A 23117-nucleotide genomic window follows, 5' to 3' on the forward strand; every position below is an offset into this window, starting at 1 on the left:
GTTATGAAGGGGAGTATGTACAAGTCTTGTGGGGCATTCTGTGACACAGTGGAGCAGAGAAACGGATGTACTCTACTTCTGTCACCTTTATATGGTCACATATTACTGCCTGTCAGTACTGTCACCCTCAGAAGTAGAACCATGACAAAGATAGAGCTTGGGAAATCTTTTGAATATTTTAACAATCAATTTTCCCTTTTCTCTGGATAATTCCATCAGCTTAGAAATATGCCATTGTATCTCCCATCTAAAACAAACACATTCCCTTTACCGCATGTCCCCCTCCAGGACATCCATTTCAGCAAGGACCTTCGTGTTGCCAAATCCAAGAGTCAGTCCTTGGACCTCACTTCTCTGGTCCTGTGGGCAGGATTTGCCAGAACTGATCACTGCTTCCATGTCCTTCACTTGCCTTCCAGTTCACCAAGCCCTCTTGTTTTTCTTTCTACCTAGCAGGCTGCTACTTCTCAGACTTCTTAGCTGATTCCTTTTTATCTCCCTTTCTTCTAAATGCTGTGGCTTGCCCAGGACTTAGTCCTCACCTTCTTTTCATCAGTGTCTACATTTCTTCTCTTAATAACTTCATTCCAACCCTTGCCTTTAAAGGTGTTTTATGTTAAACACTAGAATTTATGACTTAAATTCCAAACACTCCCCTGAATTTCAGACTTGTAGATCTACCTACCACTTGGTAACTTGAGCTTAAGTTACCATGTCCAAAACTGAACTCTAGATTCTACCCATCATCACCTCCAACAAATATGCATGAAAAACCTTTTCCCTCACTCTTTCCCATCCCAACCAACGGTCACTACCCAGTTGCTCTGACCAAAAGGAAAATTTGACCTTTCTCCTCTCATATTCACATCCAATCTGTCAGAAAATTTTGTGAGCTACAATAAATATCTTTGAAGATATGCCTTCATGTGAACTAGGGGATATGTCTACAGCATAAATTCCTTGAAGAAAGCCTGCACTCTTAAGATTCCCAAATTTAACTATCTCATTTTATTCAATTTACTAATAATAGTTCTTATGTTTGTCCTGATCAACAGGACACTAGCTGCATAAATTATTCTGCCATATTCCATAGATCCTAAGATGTTCATTTTTCCTCACACTAACATGTCTGAAATCCAGGCTTGGCATTTTACAATTGCTTTTGGCTCAGTACACTCATGGTAAAGCCGGCATTACCAGACTTGGAATTAGCTGTTCATACTGATGGTACTTCCAATGGCTTATGGGCACTGGTGATGTCATACGTGTTAATTGTCATTTAAAATGTCTTTAAAAAGTTATGACTTGGCCCTGAAAGAAAAATTATCGCAGAGAAAGGTGCAAATACACGCAGAGCATGTATTCGATATTAGTGAAACAAATATCTGTATTAATATCAAACACCTTCAATTCAATATTTTCCTACAAAGCAACAACCAGTCTTCTCATGGGACCCGCAGTAGGAAGACATCCATATGAAGATAAATCTGTGTTAGCTTTTGTTATTAAGATATATGCAAAAATAAAAAATGCCTATCATAAGCCAAGCAGCACAACTGATGGCTGGAAGAATTGCAGATGTTCTCTGAAAACACACATTTAAAAAATGAATAAAAGGCTGGTATGACTAATTCATGACTCAGTCAGGAATGTCAGGAAGGTACTGCATCATAGTTTAGCAATGTTTTCCATTTCAGTGCATAAAATAATGGGGTGACATATAATTTATGGCGTCCTGTATACAATTAAGTAATATATATGTAGGATGGAATGCCTTGCAGCTAAGAAAGTGGATAAAATAGAGGTAGATCCATATGTACTAATGTGGAAGAATCTCTAAGACAACTAGTGAATACAAAAACAAGAATACAAACCAGAGTGTTCATAGTATGGCTGCCATTTATGTAGAAATGAGAGAGAAACAAATAAGGGAAGAGGGAGAGAGAGAAAGAGAGAAGGTACAGCTGAGGAGCCAAACACAGACTTCATCTATGGGAAACTTAACATATCAACAGCTGGCATTGTAAATCAGGCAAGAAAAGACAGACCACTCAATAAATAGTAATGGAATAACTTGGCATCCATATGGAGAAAAATAAAATGGAGTCCTTCACAAAAAGTTCACTTCCAAATGGATTTCATTTAAATGGAAAAGCACAAATATGACCTTGGAGTAAGGAAGAATTTCTTTAAAACACATAAAAGCCACAAAACATACTGAAAAAATAATTTAATTACATTAAAAATAAGTACTTCTGTTTTCTAAAAGATACCAGTAAGTGGGGTGCCTGGGTGGTTCAGTCAGTTGAGTGTCTGACTCTTGGTTTTGGCTCAGGTCATGATCTCACAGTTCATGGGAATGAGCTCCGTGTAATCAGTGCTGAGCCTGCTTGGGATTCTTTCTCCCTCTCTCTCTGCCCCTCTCACACTGCCTCCTGCCTCAAAATAAATAAACTTAAAAATAAATAAATAAATAAATAAATAAATAAATAAATAAATAATACCAGTAAGAGTGTGAAAAAGCAAAACACAGACACAAAAGCAAGACACAGACTGGAACACTATTTGTAACACATTTATCTGACAAAGAATCGTGTCACAGAATGGAAACTTACTTATGAAACAAATGTACCTCTGACAAAGAATTTATATCTAGAACATATAAAGACTCTAAAAAAATTAAAAAGTCAAATCAATTTTTTTAATGGCGAAAGACTTGCAAAGATACTTCCAAAAAGGATTTCTAATAGCCAATAAATATATAAAAAGGTACTCAATGTAATCTATCTCAGAGAAATAAAAATTAAAACCACAAGGAGATAAGACTGCAGATATCAGAATGGGTAAAATTAACAAGACACTACCAGTGTTAGCAAGGATAAGAAGCAAATAGAATTTTCATACATTGCTGGTGGGAGAATAAACTGGTATAAGCATTTTGGAACACCATTTGGCACTATCTAGTAAAGCAAAACCACATCTAACTCTTAGGTAAATACCAAAGGAAAGTGGTACATATGTTCACCCTAAGATGTGTACAAGGATGTGCACAGCAGCTTTATTTATAATAGTCAAAAGTTAGAAATAACCCAGATGTCCATCTATAGTAAAACAACCACATATCTGGGGGCAGGAGGTAAAAAAGAGGAGAGAATAAAGAATTAAGTACACGCCACATGGTTACTTGACTCTGGGGAGGGAAGGGGAATCAACAGAGAAGGGTACACACAGGGTTTCAACTGTACTAGTCATGTTCTGAGCCCAGTTGTACTGTCATGTTCTAATCTTCACTGGGCATTATGTGCACAGATTTTCATTCTAATTCTCTTTAAACTCTATGTGTGTGTGAGAATGTGTGTAAAAATCTTTGAGCTTTGGCAAAACTTGCACAAAGAATTACCTCTAGTTTTGGATTATCAAAAGTATGTTATGATTAATAGCATTGTATGAAAGCAGATTAAACACTTAAAGCTCTCTGTAGCAGGCTAGGGGTGAGGTAGATGGAATATTTTCCTATTTTTTTTTCTGTTCCCCCAAGAGGAATTTTGAGAAGATACCTTACACAAAGCTAAGGCTCAACAAATGCATTTTGAATTGGATTAATATTCTTTAACATCTTTCATCTCTCTCCATTTATGAGTGTTTTAAGTCTTCTAAAATGCAACCAAAGTGCAAATATAGGTTTGTGATCAAAAAATTTTGAAAATTTTTGAAGATTTTGAAAATCCTTGCAATCTTAGCAATTTGAAGTTTTTTGCTCTCACCATATCTATGGGAAGAGAGAAGCAGGAGGTGATAAATTTGGAAGGTAATCATTTTGGTGTTCTAATTTCTGTTCTGTTCTATCATTTATAAGTTATTTAGCAAGACATCTCCCTTTCTGTGTCTCTATTCCATCTTCTACCAAATGGAGATAGTAATAGTTAATCCATAGGGCTCTTGTGAGGTGTAAGTATCATAATATCTATAAAATTATGAGGCACATTGTGTAGCATAAGGTTAGTCTTAATAAATATTGTATTCTTCCTCATTTCTGACCACTTGGGAGTGAGAATTGTGGAGTATTAAAATATTTTCTATTTTCTCCTCTATTTTTTTTAACAAAACAAAACCCAGGGGAAAAATGTAAATATAAATGTTTACAGACTATAGGAAGACATTTTAAGAGTGTTAATTCTAGCTTTTGAGTCTATTTCAATTCCTTCTATCACTCCCTCTAAAATAAAGTGAAGTTGGAGTAATTTAAATCTTTTTTTTTAAACAATGTGTGCCAAGTGACCATAACCAAGGTATGCAATTAAACTCACAGTTAATTTGTATACAGCTAAAGCAGTTTCTTGTCTTTCTAGACCCTGCTCAATGTAGAAGGAAGCAAAAGAAACCATTCTGAATTTGTGTTACACTTATTTATTCTGTTATTTAAAGTAAAAAATATAAAGCAAAAAAAAATTACTTCTAGTTTTGTAAAAAGAAACACACAATGTATGTTTCAATGACAAACACATGTATGCAGGCAGAGGTATGAATATGTACCACTAGAAGAATCTAAGAAAAGCTGACAACAGGAATTGTGGAAGGAGGAAAACTGTGGAACTCTGGATCAGAATGATAGTGAGAAGGAAGCTTCTTTATCTTTGTTTACCTTTCGTACTGAGTTTGTTACCAGATGTTTTTCCCTCCCCCAATCTCACCTTTAAAATCCCAGAAAAATACCCTTGTGCACTGTTGGAGGGAATGTAAAGTGGTACAGTCACCATGGAAACAGTATGGAGATTCCCAGAAACATTAAAAATTGAAATACCATATGATCCACTGATTCCACTTCTGAGTACTTATCCAAAAAAAAAAAAAAAAAAAAAAAAAAAAAAAAAAAAGAAAACATGAACTCAAAAAGATATATGTACCTCTGTGCTTACTGCACATTATTTATAACAGCCAAGACACAAAAACAACCTAAGTATCCACTGATGGATGAATAGATAAAGAAGATGTGGTATACATATACAACGGAATATTACCCAGCCATGAAAAAAAGAAGGAATCCGGCCTTGCAACAACATGGATGGAACCTGAGGACATCATGCTAAGTGAAATAAGTCAGACAAATACTGGATGATCTCACTTATGCTTGGAACCTAAAACAAAAATGAAAACACACACAAAACGAGCTCATAGATACAGAGAACAGATTGGTGGTTGCCAGAGGCAGGGGGTAGAAGAAATGGGTGAAGGGGATCAAAACATACAAACTTCCAGATACATAATAAGTAAGTCCTGGGGAGGTAACTTACAGCATGGCGACTACAGTTAATAATACCGTATCGCAAACATTTGAAAGTTCCTAAAAGAGTAAATCTTTCAAGTTCTCATCATAAGAAAAAATATTTTGTAATTATGTATGGTGATGGAAGTTAACTAGACTTATTGTGGTGATCAATTTGCAATATATGCAAGTATTGGATCATTATGTTCTATATCTGATAGTTATACCGGAATTAAAAAAAAAATTGGGGGGTGACGCCTGGATGTCTCAGTCAGTTGAGCGTCCTATTTCAGTTCAGATCATGATCTCATGGTTTGTGAGTTTGAGCCCCTCATCGGGCTTTGCACTCACAGCTCAGAGCCTGGAGCCTGCTTCAGATTCTGTGTCTCCCTCTCTCTCTGCCCTCCCCTGCTCGCTCTCTCTCTCTCTCTCTCTCTCTCTCTCTAAAATAAACATTTTTAAAAATTTAAAAATTATTTTTAAAAATTCCTTTAAAAAAAAATAAAATCCCAGAAATAGATTGGCAAGTTGGCATGTGAAAACTGATATTCCTAAATTTGGAAGTATTATAACTGAATATGTGTATATGTGTGTTACATAACACAGGTGTGCATTGTGTGATTATGTGTTATGTAATGCATAATATATAACATATCATAAAACCTGGGGTGATTATGTCAAATATAATTGGGAGCAAAAAAGCAGTTAGCTCAGAGAAGGGAAGGAAATAGACACAAAGGTGGACTGATAACAGAACAATATGGGAAAGATCTGAGTAGCCCCGTCTGTTATTTCCACACTAACTACTGTGATTGAGCTACACCACATTTCTTCACAGCACTGACCTCTACCTATCAGTACACATTCATTTCATGGGTTTTATTATGAAAATGGGACTCCTACCCTAGACACCGAGTTCCTTGAGAGCAAAACTGTGGCTTTTGCTCAACACTGTATCCCTAGACCCAACCCCACGACAGAGAGGCTAAGAGCACAGGGGTTCTTATTTCACGTCTTTGAGCCTCGGTTTCCTTATCTCTAAAATGCCACCAGAAGCTCCTACACACAGGGTTGTTTCAGCACAATGGAGGCAGCAAGCACTATGGCTGACACTTAGGAGAGCCTCATAATGCCAGGGGACGGTGACAGTGTCAGACCAAGTGACTGCATTTCATCAAAGAAAACCAGGACTTTCTTGAAAAGCAGAACCTTCCTAGATTGGAAAGTAAGATGGGCCAAGGGCATCTGGTCGGGAAACACTCTTTAAAGAATTCCCTTGGGTGTACATTTTCAAACTGCTCAGTGCAGGACCATATAAGGCAAGAGGGAAATGGAATCCTAGTAAGACAACTGGGACAGGTGTGGCAGGTGTCTGGCAGGAACAACGCTGCAGCAGTTAGAAGTGATGGACTGGAGGGGCACCTGGGTGGCTCAGTCAGTTAAGCGTCCGACGTTGGCTCAGGTCATGATCTCACGGTCTGTGGGTTCAAGCCCCGTGTCGGGCTCTGTGCTGACAGCTCAGAGCCTGGAGCCTGCTTCGGATTCTGTGTCTCCCTCTCTGCCCCTCGCCAACTCACATGCACACTATATTCCTCAGAAATAAAAATTAATCATCAAAAAAATTGTTGAAAGAACAAAAGAACAAAAGAATGAAAGAAGTGATGGACTGGATATACACACAGTAACCTGGACAGAAATGAAAAACAATGTGCCTTGGGAAAACGTTAAGAAACACAATGAGATCTGTAGAACAAAACCATTTATATAAACGAAAATGCCAGGCATACAAAGTAATGAGAAATACTTAAAAACACATACAAACCAAAAGAATATTCATTCAATACATGATAATGATTTCCAGTGGGGGAGAAGGAGATGAGATGAGACTGGGGAATGAAGATGGAAGGGAATCAAGAAACCAAGAGAAAGACCTCAGCGCCCATGATGGGAAGGTGCCCTGAACTGAGAGGTAGAATTATTAACTGGCTGCACCACACTCCAAGGGTAGAAATGAAGATGACCACAAGAAGCATCCCCTGTGATAATGATGCAGTGGAAGGGGCTGTCCACTGGTATGACTAGACTGATGAGAACAAGCTGATCATCACAAGCTGCAATCAATGCAAATAAGCTGGATTTCTGAAAACCAACTCAAAATTTGAAGATACTTAGACGGGGCCATTAATGTGAAACATGTTAAGTTATGCAAATGAGAATTTAATACTGTTTGTAACCAGTGTAGTGAATAAATATCTCAAATAGGATTGCAAAAGAGCACATTAAAAGTGTGGACGAGGAGCACCTGGGTGGCTCAGTCGGTTGAACATGTTGAACTCTTGGTTTCGGCTCAGGTCCAATCTCATGGTTCAGGAGATCGAACCCTGTGTCCAGCTCTGTGCTGACAGCACAGAGCCTGCTTGGAATTCTTGCTCTCAAAAATAAATAAACATTAAAAAAAAATTAAATTGTTGGGACGCCTGGGTGGCTCAGTCAGTTGAGCGACCAACTTTGGCTCAGGTCATGATCTCATGGTCCATGAGTTCGAACCCCTGTGTCATGCTCTGTGCTGACAGCTCAGAGCCTGGAGCCTGCATCAGATTCTGTGACTCTGTCTCTCTCTGCCTATCCCCCGCTTGCTCACTCGCTCTCTCCTTCTCTCAAAAATAAACATTACAAAAATTAAAGTGTAGACAAAACCCAAGTTAACGATCACTAATTGCTGCTGTAACTAGTTGTCAAATCTGTTCAGATTCTTTCATCTATAGAGGCTACAGAATGAAGAGAAAAGATGGGAAGATAGAAGATGTATAAGCATAAATAAAGGCAGTGAATAAAGGGAATTCTTTTCATGGGAACTGTTATGATTATAGGTTACATTATATGGGTGATATAAAGATTTTACAAGGTGATAAAAGGAAAAGAAAGACATGTCTACGAAATTTATGTCCTTAAGCTCCCTATGCAGTGAACCAGAAATCAAGGAGTGGACCATTTGGCAGCAGGAGTTTTGTAAATGTGAGCTCTAATGAGAATGTCATACTGACAGATTTCCAGAAGTTGTGAATGGGGAGAGTGTTTTATGTGAAGTGACTGAAAATGCTCTGCACTGTTCAGATTGTATTCTGTGCATCTGAGGCTGGAATTGACCAAAAGCAGACTGCCTCTCTAGTTGAGCTCAAGCGCAGAAATTTATTTAGGGGCACTCTGAATGCAGAAGTAGGAGTTAACTGAATATGAGGAACTCATCAACCTCCACATGAGCGAAGGTCAGTCGATCTTGGAGTACAGCTGAAAAAAAGTCCAATCTGCTGGTAGCTTACACATCTGTGGCAGTCAGCCTGGGACCTGGTCAAAGGGGCTGGGTGAGCTGACTCTTAACCATCAGACCCGACCCTTCCTGTGACACTGCTTCTCAGCCCTGCTATTATGCAGTGCTGCCTCCAGTGAGATGAGATGGCACTGAGAGAAACTGGAAAGTGAAAGGCTGAGAGCCATGACCATACAAGAGGATTCCAGAGTTCGTGGCTGTGCGTATTTTGCTATAGACTATGGTCAAATCACCTGTACACTTAGAATCACTGACAAAATAAAGCCTGTGTCTGTTTGTACGTTCATATAGCTGCACCTGCCTGGAGTTACCAAAGAGAGTGAAGTTTGATAAAACATGTTAAAATCAGCGAAACTCAGCTTTTTTAGATGTAATGTTCGGTATCCGGTACTGAACCTGACAGTCATATAATTTTTGCTTCTTGTCTGGTAAAGTGAAAATTTAGAAACTGTTCATGTAAATGTTCTTTATTTAAATATTACGATTTCAGATTTTATCTTAAATTCTAATTGACACATAATCAGCTGTGGTCTGAAGCATTCTACAGCTTTTAGCTTCTCTTTAATTACCTATAAATACTTCAAAAGATATTAAAGGGATGCTGAAATTTTTTTTTTTTAAGTAGGCTTCAGGGGACACCTAGGTGGTTCAGTTGGTTGAGTGTCTGACTTGATTTCTGCTGAGGTCATGATCTCATGGTTGGTGAGATCGAGCCCTGCACTGGGCTCAGTGCTGACAGTGTGGAACCTGCGTGGGATTCTCTCTCTGCCCCTCCCCTGGTCACATTCTCCCTCTGTAAATAAATATATAAACAAACAAACACTTAAGAAATAAATAAATACAGTAGGCTTCAGGTGCAGCATGGAGCCCAATGATGGGCTTCAACTCACGACCCCGAGATCAAGACCTGAGCTGAGATTGAGAATTGGACACTCAACCGCCTGAGCTACCCAGGCACCCCTGCAAAATCTTTTGGTAACATGAATGATTTTACTCTCTAATTTAAGCCTGTTACAAAAGGTTTATGTATTCAGTTTAGTATTTTGTTTAATAATATGAACCTTATAGAAAAAAAATTTTTTTTAATTTCTACCCACTGGCAGCCTGGCATTTTTTTATTGGCAATCTCTACTCACTGGTTACATTATTACTAGCTGATTATAAATGTTCCAATAAAATACTTTCCTGTTTATTACAATCCTAAACCTAAAAGGATTTTAATAATGGATCCAATTATTATCAAAGGCCAGAAGACATATGACGAATTGTACAAATACATTCATACATAGGTATTACCTATGAAAATTGGTAAAAATGAAGGGTCAGTTAATTATAAAACATGTAAAGAAGCATCATATTGCAAATATAATGAAATTCAGAAGTTGGTATTAGAGTCACTGTCTCAGTACATGGCAGCTACCAAATTGTACTAGGCATGAGAAGGAATGATTAATATTTGAATGTTATATCATGGCCCCTGAAAGTGATAACAACACCCTGCCCTTGGGATGACACTGAGCTTTCAAAGATATAAATATTTCTACCTGGTGCCAGTTTACAATCCCTGGAGCAAATAAAGCATTCAAGACTGCCAGACATATGCTTAATTCTTTCACAAGGTTTGAGATGGTGATACTCTTGAAAGTAGTTAAGAAATCCCTGGAGAGTTTATTTAAATGCACAGTCTCTGATCCTGGCTCCACAGATTTAGATTATTTGGATCTGGGCTGGAGCTCAATACAAATAAATTTGTTGTTCAACACTGAATATTCTATACACATAAGGGAATATCATACCTGGGAATAGAGATCGACTAGGGGGTGATATCACTTAATAAATGACCCCAACATATATTTGCTCATTCAAAGAAATCAAAATACCTCTTTGATCGAAGACTGCCTTAATCAGTTAATCTACTCATGAAAAGAACATGAAAAAAAAATGGATTTCAGCCAGCAGTAGATAAGACCAAAACATCAGATAACTGATATGGAGGTTGAGCCCACAATTATTCTGTGAAGCCAGTGACAAGACAGAACCCTCACAAAACCAAGTAACGTAAAAAGGGCAGCAAAAGTTAGTCATCTCTGATGAAGTAATCCCAGTGAACCAGAAGTCATTGAGACTAAGCCAATACTCCAGCCAATACTTCACTTATTAATGCAACCACCATGAAAAGACAGTGCATGATAATTACCAGACTAGATTATATAACATCTGTGTAGAGTACAAATGCCTAAATCCATGCTTTATTATTTGTATTATGCTCATTTCTGAATTATAGGTGATCTTTTTTCTGCCTACACCATTAGAAAAATTCTAGTTGATATAAATATACCAACCAAATATAAATAATGTTGACACATCAAATGATATCAATTATTTCCTTCAATTCTTACCCTATTGCTTATAAAGCAGATTTTTAAAAATTCTTGACTCTGAGGCCCAAGGCGTGATCAAATATGTAAGCTGGCAGAGTGGAAGAGAACTACTTGGCATGGCTTTTGTCACCAAGATTCTTAAATATGGGCAGGCATCAGAATTACCATTCTGATTTGCTCAATGAAAATCTCTGGGGATGGGAGTCAATACATATATTTTAAAAAATACTTGGGCAATTCAAATACAAAAAGTTGAAGACTGCCAATAGAGGGGATTATTGTGACAACAGGCTAGACTATAAAATCAGATTTAAAAGCTGGTCTAACTCTAGATTATAGGATTCCGGGACTCTAAACAATTTGCTAAATCACAGAACTAATTACGCTAGAAAACTACAGACCAATACCTTTTAGGAGCATTGACATACATTCTTAACAAAATACTTGCAAACTGAATACAAGATATAATACTAATTATTCACCATAACCAAGTAGGATTTAGTCCAGGAATGGAAGGTTGTTTTAAAACCAAAAAATGAATACACTATAATTATAGAATGAAGAACAAGATCACAATCATGTCAAGACATATAGAAAAATCATTCAACAAAACCCAACATCCATTCGTGACAAAAATTCTCAACAAACTCGGAATAGAAGAATTAGATCTTACAGTGGGAAACTACTTCAGGATAACGGGAAGAGAGTGCTTCCAGATTAGTAAAAATGTTTCAACAAACATTAAAAATTGCTTCTTCCTATCCTAAAGTTAAATAATATAAAAAACTAAAAAAATAAAATTATATAAACAAAAATATAAAATAGATTAAAAGTTCATTAATATTAAAATACCAGAGACATAAGGAGCAGATCATTTTTTAAATTGTCCCAATTCTTTCAAGTTTTCTAGGGAGACTACAGTTCATGAAGTTCATTATCTAGATTCTTTTAAATTTTTTTTTTCAGCGTTTTTATTTATTTTTGGGACAGAGAGAGACAGAGCATGAATGGGGGAGGGGCAGAGAGAGAGGGAGACACAGAATCGGAAACAGGCTCCAGGCTCTGAGCCATCAGCCCAGAGCCTGACGCGGGGCTCGAACTCGCGGACCGCGAGATCGTGACCTGGCTGAAGTTGGACGCTTAACCGACTGCGCCACCCAGGCGCCCCATAGATTCTTAATAGTCTTTCAAAGGCATCAAGAGGGTGTCAAAAGACCATTTAGGTATTTATTCTATGGCCTTCTATTTCCCTACTTCTTGCATCCAGATGGCATAGTAGAGAACTTGGTAAGCTTACAATTACTTAGTAGAGAACAGAATGGCTAGACTATAGTAAAAGCGTTATGTTTCCTCTCTATTCCTAAAGATCTCCATATGCTACCCACACTCAATCTCCCCCACCCATCAATTATCCCTTCGTATCACTCACTCTAAGAGGAAGGAGACAAGTGAGAGGGTCTTTATAGAACATACTCAACCCACACAAACAGCCTTAGCCTTTCCAGGCATGTCCTTTTGCAAGGGCCTCAGCCAGTAGAGTGTGGCTCACCAGCAGATCTTACAGCCATGCTGTTTAAAGCTACTACTCTCAAGTTCTAACCCTCCCATTGTGAACTTTATTTTCAACATTTCCTGTGAGGGAAGAGGGCCTTCCACTCCCAATCCTCAGTAATCTCAAGACTTCAGGAAAATGAAAATAAGAAGCAGCAGCTCTTCCTTCTCCAAATTTCAAAACCATTACCACTTCGACCTTGGAAAACTACTGCCAAGACGAGACATGACACTGAGGAATGCCTCTGAGGAAACTCAGAAGAATATTGAGGAAATCAGTATTTGGTTAATCTTGATTAAAGGAAGGCAAACAGCCCTGCTCATTGCTCATCTATGTTGGTAACTGTGGCTGCTGCTTCTGTGTCACAATGGTGGAATCAAGTAGTTGTGACAGAAACCAAATGGCCCACAAAGCCTCATATATTTACCATCCGGTCCTTTAAAGAAATGTTTGCCAACACCTAATCTTGATAATCAGGAGAAAGGAGTCATTTATGATGTGGCTGGCGGCCCTTTCAAACTATATGCTAGAAGTTTCACACAAGAATAAACAATGATAACTTGTCTACCAAAGTACCCCAAAACAGGAGTTGGTTTGTACCTCAGTTCCAATGAATGTAGGACGAATATAGAGACTAGCAGTTGTTGAATAGGGGACCCATTCTTGATCCAGTTTCACAAGCTGTTGAATGCACTCTAAAAGCTCTTCCTTGTCAAATACCTGAAGGAATGTAAAGCATAATGAATAATGGGATTTTCTTCCACTGGAGCAATAAGAAATGATCCTCACGAAAGCTTTAGACTGTTAAAAAAAAAAAAAAAAAAAAAAGCAGTAATAATAAAACCAGACAAGAATTTTTGTTCTGTGTTTTTTTTTCCACCAAAATTGTGATGGCATGATGGATTATCCATATGGAGGAGATAAAATGTTGGATCCCTACCTCTTACTGTAGCTAATATCAACTAGAGTTGGATTATATACTTAAATACGACAAGACATTAAGACTTTTATGGAGTAAAAATTTTAAAATACCTGTGTCTCCTAAAGGTAGACAAGAATTCCTAAATCAGAGACATAAAGCACAAATCATAAAGGAAAAAAATGGGTATAATTTGGCTATTTAAAACTTAATGATTTCTGTTCTTTAGAAGATGTAAGAAGCAACAAATTGGGTAAAGTTATTCATAACACATAACCAACCAAGGATCATGACTTGAATATGTTAAGATATTCTGAAAATCAGTAAGAAAGACACAGATGACCCAACAGGAAAATGGGCAAAGGGCAGTTTATTTCTAAGGAGAAAAAGGTTTTCATGTACTAGATAGGTGACAGTATGTAAAATAAGTAATTTCTACTCACTCAACAGGGCAGAGAAACATACTGTCAGAGATGTATGTGATGGGTTATCCAAGACTGAAATGAGTCAGAAACAGGCATGCGAACAAAACCCATGACATCAAGAATTGGCTATTTAAATGGGAACTTAGAACCAGGAATCACAGCACAATATTATAGAAATCAGGATTGTCCATCATATAGGACATATCATCACCCTGCATCACCTGTAGGCATCTCTGGTACTGTTGTCTAGCGATAAGATTTAGTGGAAAGAGAACTTGACCAGGAATTAAATGGATTTGCACCCAGCTTCTTGCCATGTCCCTTTACTCTGTGACTTAAGGCAAGTCATTTAACCTCTTAGGGCTCGAATTTTCTTCTAGTACAAAGGTGCTACTAAAATGTACAACTTACACCTTCTTGGGAATGGCTTACTGTTATGATTCAACAGGCAAAGAATGTAAAACCATCAAACACAGTTTGTGGTAGAGCTGAGGTCCAAGAAATGTTACATCCCTTTCCTCCTGTCCCCACTTTAAAGTATTTCCTGGTAGTTTGTAATGGCACAAGAATTAAACAAGTTTAAAGAATTCACCATAATTTCCCTTCTGGTACTATTATGGCCTCTGAAGGAGGTAGGTGAAGCATGGGTTACAAAAGTAGGAAGGAAAGGGAAGAACCTGGCTAAAAAGGAGTGGTTACTTGGGCTTCTTCAAAAGTGCAGCTTGGGAGTATTGGCTTGGGCTAGTTAGATACACAGAATATGTAAAAGAAGAAAACAGCTTCTTCAGCTCAGAAAGGCAGCCTGGTCACGTCTCAGGCAAGGGAAGTAATCTAAGACACCTCCTACCTTGATATGAGCCTTATAATCTAAATCCAACCCACTGTATAATGAATTCTGCTCTTTAACAAACAATGTTCTAGACAGGAACCAATGGCTATGACAAACCATTTTGATATCATTTAAAAAAATAATAAAGCTTGGGGTAAAATATCAAAATAAGTCACTGCAAACTTGCTATTGCCCAAAGCAATTAGGCAAGATACTCCCAAAATATCTGTGTGGCACACCATATTTTCCATTTCATATATTATAATTTCATAAGGTCTTCAAATTTTATTTATTTTAGTTTGAGGTACATTTTTCTTCCTTATCCTATTATCTCCTACATACATATTAATCCCCCACAGACACTCACAAAAAATAGACTCTGGAATTGCTAATTTTTACCTCACTGATTACAAAGTAGATCAGAAGTAACTTCAGTGTTCACATGTTTGTACTGTATATCAATCTAAGTACAGTTGACTCTTGAACAACATGGGTTTAAATCGCACGGGTGCACTTGCATGTAGATTGATTTTTTTTTTTAATAAATATAATTCAGTACTGTAAATGTATTTTCTCTTCCTTATGATTTTCTTAGTAACATTTCCTTTTCTCTAGCTAACTTTATTACAAGAATTAAGTATATAATACACACAACATAAAAAATATGTATTAATCAAGTGTTTATGTTTTGGTAAGGTTTCCAGTCAACAGTAGGCTCTTGGTCAAGTTTTTGGGGAGTCAAAGTTACAAACAGATTTTCAACCATGTGGGGGGGTCAGTTCCCCTGACCCCTGCATTGCCCAAGGGTCAGCTACATTCAGAAATGATTTGTTCCGTGGTAAATTCACAATGACCCATTACATTAAAAGAAAGAAACATACAAGAAACTCCTAAATCCACTCACATACCGGCAAAGTGGCCCTCACAGCAGATCGGTACATTCTATCCATGTTGAGGTTTGGCCGAAAGAGTCGAATTTTATTATCTACTCCTCGAAATGCCTTCAATCCTTCGAATAACTAAAGATAAAAGAGAAATAAATCTTAGGGAATCATTAATGAAAATAATCTGTGTTTAAAAGACTGACTTTTCCATTGGCGCTCATCTTCTTCATCATGTAAAGTTGTTGACTTAGACCAAAGATCTCTAAATCTAGAAAAAGCCAGCAGTTGACAGGCTGGTTAGAGTAGCTGGGCTAAAAAGAACTTCTTTAAGGAAAAAAAAAAAAAAAAGAAGAAAGAAAAGAAAAAGAACTCTTTGAGTACCAAAAATCTGGTAGGAAGTCAAAGATATCCCTTACCTAGGAGCCATATTACTAAATAACACCTCAATGTAGGTGGGAAGAAAACATCTCCAATCACAAAACATGGCAAACTACCCAGACAATGAAAATGGAGGCAAAGAACCCATGGTACCCTGCTGCCCTAAACACCCATGCATCCTTTCATTTAATCGGGCTCATTCAAACTCTGGATAGTAAAAAATCTAGATGTGACCAGGGTTGGTTTAGTCTCCCAAATCATAGAACCCAAGCAGCTCAAGACCATCCTGTGTTAGGGCCATGGCACCTTTCTCAAAATGGCGCCCCAGACAAACCACTGGGCAGGGATGTTAAAAACCTTTGAAGTAGGTGCATACTAACCATAAGAGACTCTTAATACTGAGAACTGAGGGTTGATGGGGGTGGGGGAGAGGGGAAAGTGGGTGACGGGCATTGAGGAGGGCACCTGTTAGGATGAGCACTGGGTGTTGTATGGAAACCAATTTGACAATAAATTATACTTAATAATAATTTAAAGAGTAGGTATATACTGATACACACAGAAAAGAGAAAAATCAATAATTTTAGTGGGAAATTTTAACACTGGTTCTCTGACAGAACAAACAGGCTGAAATTCGGTAAAGATATGGAAGATTTGAAGAACAGGAAAAATAAACTAGCCTAGTGGATACACAGAGCCCTGCACACACCACCTGCAGAATGCATGTTCTTTTCACATATTTCCCAACCTTACATCAGAAATCAGTAGCAGAAATACAGCCGCAAAATGTCAACATTTTGAAAAGAAGAAACTCGTTTACTAAAGTATGAGTCAAGGAAGAAAAATTATGGAAATTAGAAAATTCGAACTGAATGATAGTTGGGCCTTTAGAAGCTTATAGCCTTAGAGCTTACATGAGAAAAGAAGTCTACATCATGCGGCACAATGTAAAAGCACTAAATGAGATTTAGGTACAAATATGTGAGTAACTTATTAAATGTAAGAGGACTAAAGCTTCAGTTAAAAGATAAAGTTGTCAGATTGGACTCAGCTGATAACATCTGAAACACACATGAGACAAAAAGACATAAAAATAATTATGTCATACAAATTCTGGCTAAAGTTGGTAGAGGCGCCTGGGTGGCTCAGTCAGTTAAGTATCCGACATTGGCTCAGGTCTTGATCTCTTGGTTTGTGAGTTCGAGCCCCGGGTCGGGCTCTGTGCTGACAGCTCAGAGCCTGGAGCCTGCTTCCATTCTGTGTCTCCCTCTCTCTCTGCCCCTCTCCTGCTCATACTCTGTCTCTCTCTGTCTCAAAAATAAATAAAAAACATAAAAAAAAATTTTTTTTAATTAAATAAATAAAGTAAAGCTGGTGGTCTAGGGCACCTGATGGCTCAAGTCAGTTAAGTGTCCGACTTCGGCTCAGGTCATGATCCCACAGTTTGTGAGTTCGAGCCCTGCGTCAGGCTCTGTGCTGACAGCTCAGAGCCTGGAGCCTGCTTCGGATTCCATGTCTCCTCTCTCTGCCCCTCTCCAACTTGTGCTCTGTCTCTCTCTATTAAAAATAAATAAATGTAAAAAAAATTTTTTTTAAAGTAAAGCTGGTGAGGTTATATTAGTAAATGCAAAACAAAATAAACTTTAATTCAAAGGTAATGTCACAGGATTCCATTTACCTTACAATTTAAAAATTATATGCACCTGAGGTGCCTGGGTGGCTCAGTTGGTTAAGTATCCGACTCTGGATTTCAGCTCAGGTCACGATCTCACGGTTCGGGCGTTCGAGCTCCACATCGGGCTCTGCACTGAGGGTGCAGAGCCTGCTTGAGATTTTCTCTCTCTCTCTCTCTCTCTCTCTCTCTCTCTGCCCCTCTCCTGCTTGCACTTTCTATCTCAAAATAAACTTAAAAATTAAAATTGTTTGCACCTGATATAGGTTCAAATATATATAAAGATTATATGATAATCTCATTAAAAGTAACAGATGTAAAATATACAAAAGGATAACATAGCATGAAAAAGTTGGATTTATCCCAGGAAAAGAAGTTGATGTAACATAAGAAAACATGAGATTCATTATATTAATAGCTTAGGTAGAAAAAAAAAAACTATATAATCATCTCATTAGATATAGTAAATGTATCTGACAAAATTAAACATTCATTTGAGGCTTTTATTTTTTAATTTTCTTTTTAACATTTATTTATTTTTGAGAGAGAGACAGAGCATGAGCAGGGGAGGGGCAGAGAGAGGGAGACACCAAATCCAAAGCAGGCTCTAGGCTCTGAGCTGTCAGCGCAGAGCCCGACACAAGACTCAAATCCACAGAACCATGAGATCATGACCTGAGCCAAAGTGGGATGCTTAACCTACTGAACCACCCATGCACCCCTCATTTGAGACTCTTTAAAAAAAGCCTCCCAAGTAACTAAGAAGGAAACTTTGTTAAGTGATAAAGAATATCTACAATGTGGGGCGCCTGGGTGGCTCAGTCGGTTAAGTGTCTGACTTGGTTTCAGCTCAGGTCATGATCTTACAGTTTGTGAGTTCAAGCCCCACATCAGGCTCTGTGCTGATGGTGCAGAGCCTGCTTGGGATTCTCTCTGTCTCTCTCTGACCCTCCCACACTCTCTCTCAAAATAAATAAATGAACTAAAAAAATTAAAAAAAAAAATCTACAATGAACTTGAACCAAACATCATATTGATAAAACCCAAAGCTTTTCTTTTCAGAGTGGGGACATCACAAATTGCCCGCTGTAACTACTTTAATTCAATACTATGCAACTATATGCAACTACAATAAGGCAAAAATAAATAAAAAGCATTAGACTGAATAGAAAAAAGGAGTGCTTGGGTGGCTCAGTCGGTTAAGCGTCCGACTTTGGCTCAGGTCATGATCTCATGGTCTGTGGGTTCAAGCCCCGTGCCGGGCTCTGTGCTGACAGCTCAGAGCCTAGAGCCTGCTTCGGATTCTGTGTCTCATTCTCTCTCTGCCCCTCCCCCACTTGTGCTCTCTCATAAATAAATAAATAAATAAATACTCTCATAGATCATGAAACAGAGGTAAGAATAAATATGTAGAAAATCAGCACAAAACAACATATTCTTTTGAAATGTATTTCCTTAGATGAGGTAACCAAATACAAAATTATATTCTTATGTAACAGCAGCAGTTAGAAAATAAAAACACTATTTATGATAGAGTTAAGAGAGGACTATGGGGGGGGGGGGGCGTGCCCAAAAGAAGCAAAGACCCATAAAGACAATATAAAACTTTATCAAGTCACTAGAGACCTAACTAAATGCAGAAAGCAATCTCACACTCACGGATCCAAAGACTGAATATTATAAAGATGTTGATTCTCCCAAATCAATTTATATATCCAGTGTAACCCAAATGAACATCATGTCAGGGAGTTTTATTTTCTTTTTAACAAACTAAGCTATAAAAGTTGATTGACTTGATAAACTAAATTTAAAAGTTATATGGAAGGGGCGCCTGGGTGGCTCAGTCGGTTGAGCATCTGACTTCAGCTCAGGTCATAATCTCACGGTCCGTGAGTTCGGGCCCCGCATCGGGCTCTGTGCTGGCAGCTCAGAGCCTGGAGCCTGCTTTGGATTCTGTGTCTCCCTCTCTCTCTGCCCCTCCCCCATTCACTCTTGGTCTCTCTCTCTGCCTCTCAAAAATAAATTAATTAATTTAAAAAAAAAGTTATATGGAAAAGCAAAGAGCCAAGAACATCCAAGACACTCTTGAAAGGCAAAATAGAAGGACTTTTCCCAGGCAGACATCAAGACAGTGTGGCATTTATGCAGACAGACAAACAAAAGAACAGAATAGAATAGATAAGACAGTGCAATGAAAAATGAGATCCAGAAGCAGACCCATACATACATGACAGAGGTCATAATAAAGAGCAAATAAAGGAAATGCTTAAAAATTTGAAAGGAATATGGCAAATCTGAGGGCAGTGGTGTCAAACACAGTACATGTCCACCCTCAGAGTTTCTGATTTCTACCAAACTCCCAGGCCACATTAATGCTGTTGCTCTAGGGACCACACTTGGAGAACCAGTGGCCTATGGGAAGTACATGAGAAGGGATTACTGTGATTTTTGAAAGCTAAAAAATATTCTGATAGCCACTGGCATTTGAAAACTTGTTGGAAATCTATTTAGATGCCCTATGACACAGGGAAGGGCAGCTACCATTCTTATTTATTTTATAGTTGAAGAAATGGAGGCTTGGAGTGTTCAAATAATCAAAGAATTCATCCAAGCTAATACAGTTCAGACACAGAGATGGGAATGGAAACTGAAGACCCTCAAGTTCAACATCTAGTGGATACACTGGGCATTGAACAGGTTTTCAAATTGTTCAAATTTATAATTTTGAATAAGTTAATTGGACAGGCCTCTTCATAATTTTAGTGTATGCATTTAGGAGTGATATCGCAGAAAGCAGAAGTCAGCATTTGTACCCTGTCTTTTCCCTTAATATTGTGTAACCTTGGCCAAGAAACTTAACTTTTCTGAACCTGCTTCTACAATAGATGATAATGCTGATTAAAGGGTTAAAAATAGTAGGTAAGGACTGGGCTCTCCTTCTGCACCAGGCATGAGTGTGTATGCTTAAACAAATTACCTTACCTTAACCTTATAATAGCACTATGAAGTAGGTATTATCACTACTTCAATTTTATAGGTAAAGAAATTGGAAGCACAAAGTGATTTTAAATAAGCTTCCCAAGTCAAAGAGTTCCCTATGGAACAACAGAGACTGAATCGGAGCCAGATGACTGACCTGATTATTTAACTACGTTTTCTCACTATTAAATGAGATGACCCATATAAGGTTCAGAGCACATTACTGGAATTTAATAAACAAAACTAATTTTATCATTATTGTTATAAATATCTACTACTACCATCTTTTAGTCCTTTAATAGGTAGGCCACTGCTTATTTCCAGGATTCTAATATTCTGGGAAAGATGTCCAACACAGTAAAAATGAGTAAAACAAAATGAGGGTCAAGGGAATGAGGAGTCTATTGTGAATCTAAAAGTGTATCCTAACAAGGACCAGAGAAAGCATTCTCCAAATATTTAATATTTTATGCTTACAATTATTCTACTCATGCCTGAAGAATGACATTTAATTACATGTCTCTTAACACATATAACTACACATTAATGCCGGTCATAAAAACATGCAGTTAGCATTAAAATGTAACCATTATATTGTACTCAATAACACCTTCTCAGTCATTAGAAGATCTTAGAAATGACTTAGTAAAATAGTAACAGTACCAGATTTTTTATTGCTAATTCTCTTACCTACTTTCCTTGTATTTGCTGTAAATAATTTCTTCATTGACATTATGGAAAATTCCAAATTATCTGAAAAATTGGTCCTTAAGACTTACCTTCAATTTAACTGCCTATTGGGAAAGCTTTAAAGACATTTATGACTTCCTTGAGTAAATATGATAAAGCCTATACTGCCCACAAGCTATTTGAGCAGGAAGAGCTACCGTGTACTCACAGTGAAGATCTAATAAGTCATCCTCATTGATTCCCATGTACTTACTTCCACTGCATAGTGGAAAGCTGATGAGCCAGGATGCAATGATAGGTTCTGAAGCGGCTTGATATGTGGTTTATCCCATCCAAACTCTGAGGACCACTCCACAGTCAACATGTGATCCGTGAAAATACTTCCAAAAACCAGAGTCGCTGGGTCTGGTTTTTCCTTTAAAACGGTGGCTGGTGTGATTATTAGATCTTTAGCCTAGGGAAGAAAAACCAGCACCATTAAAGAAAAGTTATTGAACATCCACTGGCATGATGATACAGAAAATCAAAAGACAAATGAAATTTAAGTCACTGGCCACTAAAAAGTGAAATCATTTGACATTTAAGTGCTGGCAACTAACTCAGAAATTTAACAATACTATGTGAGCCAAATAAATCATGCCTGCATTCAGAATTTGGCTTGTTGTTTGAAATCTCTGCACAATACACTGCCTAATAAGTATCAGAACCAAATTCAATGATATTTAGAAATGAGGACAAAAGAGCAGATGGTGTAAAATGATGGAAAAAGTCGAGAACACGTCCCTTCTTCACTCTCACCATACTGAGCATTCGGGAAAGAGGTAAGGGGTGTCTTCTACGACAAACACAGCAACACTCATGACGATTTGTTAAACTAAAATTAAAGTCATTAAGAACTGAACCTCTTGGCCATGGTTGTACTCCAACTCCCTCCAAGAATTCTTGGCATAAGCCTTCAAAACCCCCTGGGTGCATTATAGAAGAAATGAGCAGAGGGAAGCAAATGTTTTCCTCTTTGAAAACAGAGATGTAGAGAATGAACACCAAGATATAAATCCTCTATTCTGTGCTGAAACAGTGAACAAAGGACCTCTTATTGAAAGAAGGATAAATTAGGAGTAATAGGTAACAAGTTCACACAGCAGCATTTTACTAAATCTGCACATAGCCAGCTTGCCCATTACAAATGGCCAAATACATCCGTGCCCGAATCGCAGTCCCATCACTAACTTCGCAAGGGCTGAAGACTGCTGACAAAAACCACAGGGGAAGGAGTTTTTTGACCAATTAAAAGACAATATTAAACGAGGGACAGATTTGACTTCCTAAAGAAGGTCAAACTCGCTTGATACACAAATGTATATACACTGCTCCCAAAATCAAGTATAGAACTTCCCTTTAGATCATCAGCTCTTATCCTTATATTTTTAAATTTTTTTTTTAAGTTTTAATTTATTTATTCTTTTAAGTAATCTCTACACCCAACATGGGGCTCGAACTCACAACCCCAAGATCAAGAGTCATATGCTCTTCCGACTGAGGTGCCCCTCTTATTCTTATATTTAAAATGATCCAGTTGTGGGCGCCTGGGTGGCTCAGTCGGTTGAGCGTCCGACTTCGGCTCAGGTCATGATCTCGCATTTCATGAGTTCAAGCCCCGCATCAGGCTCTGTGCTGACAGCTTGGAGCCTGGAGCCTGCTTCGGATTCTGTGTCTCCCCCTCTCTCTGCCCCTCCCCTGACTGTGCTGTCTCTCAAAATAATGAATAAATGTTAAAAAAAAAATAAAATGATCTAGTTGCTTCTGATTAATTCACT

The 23117-nt window shown here is 37.9% G+C and overlaps 1 protein-coding gene across 3 annotated transcripts in view; it reads right to left on the bottom strand.

Annotated features, from left to right (window-relative positions):
* BCAT1 (branched chain amino acid transaminase 1) overlaps nucleotides 1-23117 on the bottom strand; it is a 107151-nt gene that overhangs the window by 39167 nt on the left and 44867 nt on the right. For all 3 annotated transcript variants that reach the window (XM_019834701.3, XM_006933567.4, XM_006933568.5), the window contains exons 3-5: nucleotides 21554-21754; nucleotides 15606-15716; nucleotides 13125-13244 (exon numbers count right to left, since the gene is read on the bottom strand). In XM_019834701.3, the coding sequence (XP_019690260.1) occupies nucleotides 13125-13244; nucleotides 15606-15716; nucleotides 21554-21754 (432 nt within the window). The remainder of the gene's footprint in view (nucleotides 1-13124; nucleotides 13245-15605; nucleotides 15717-21553; nucleotides 21755-23117) is intronic.

The sequence above is a fragment of the Felis catus genome, chromosome B4 (genome assembly GCF_018350175.1).
Source record: "Felis catus isolate Fca126 chromosome B4, F.catus_Fca126_mat1.0, whole genome shotgun sequence".
Classification (NCBI taxonomy): Eukaryota; Metazoa; Chordata; class Mammalia; order Carnivora; family Felidae; genus Felis; species Felis catus.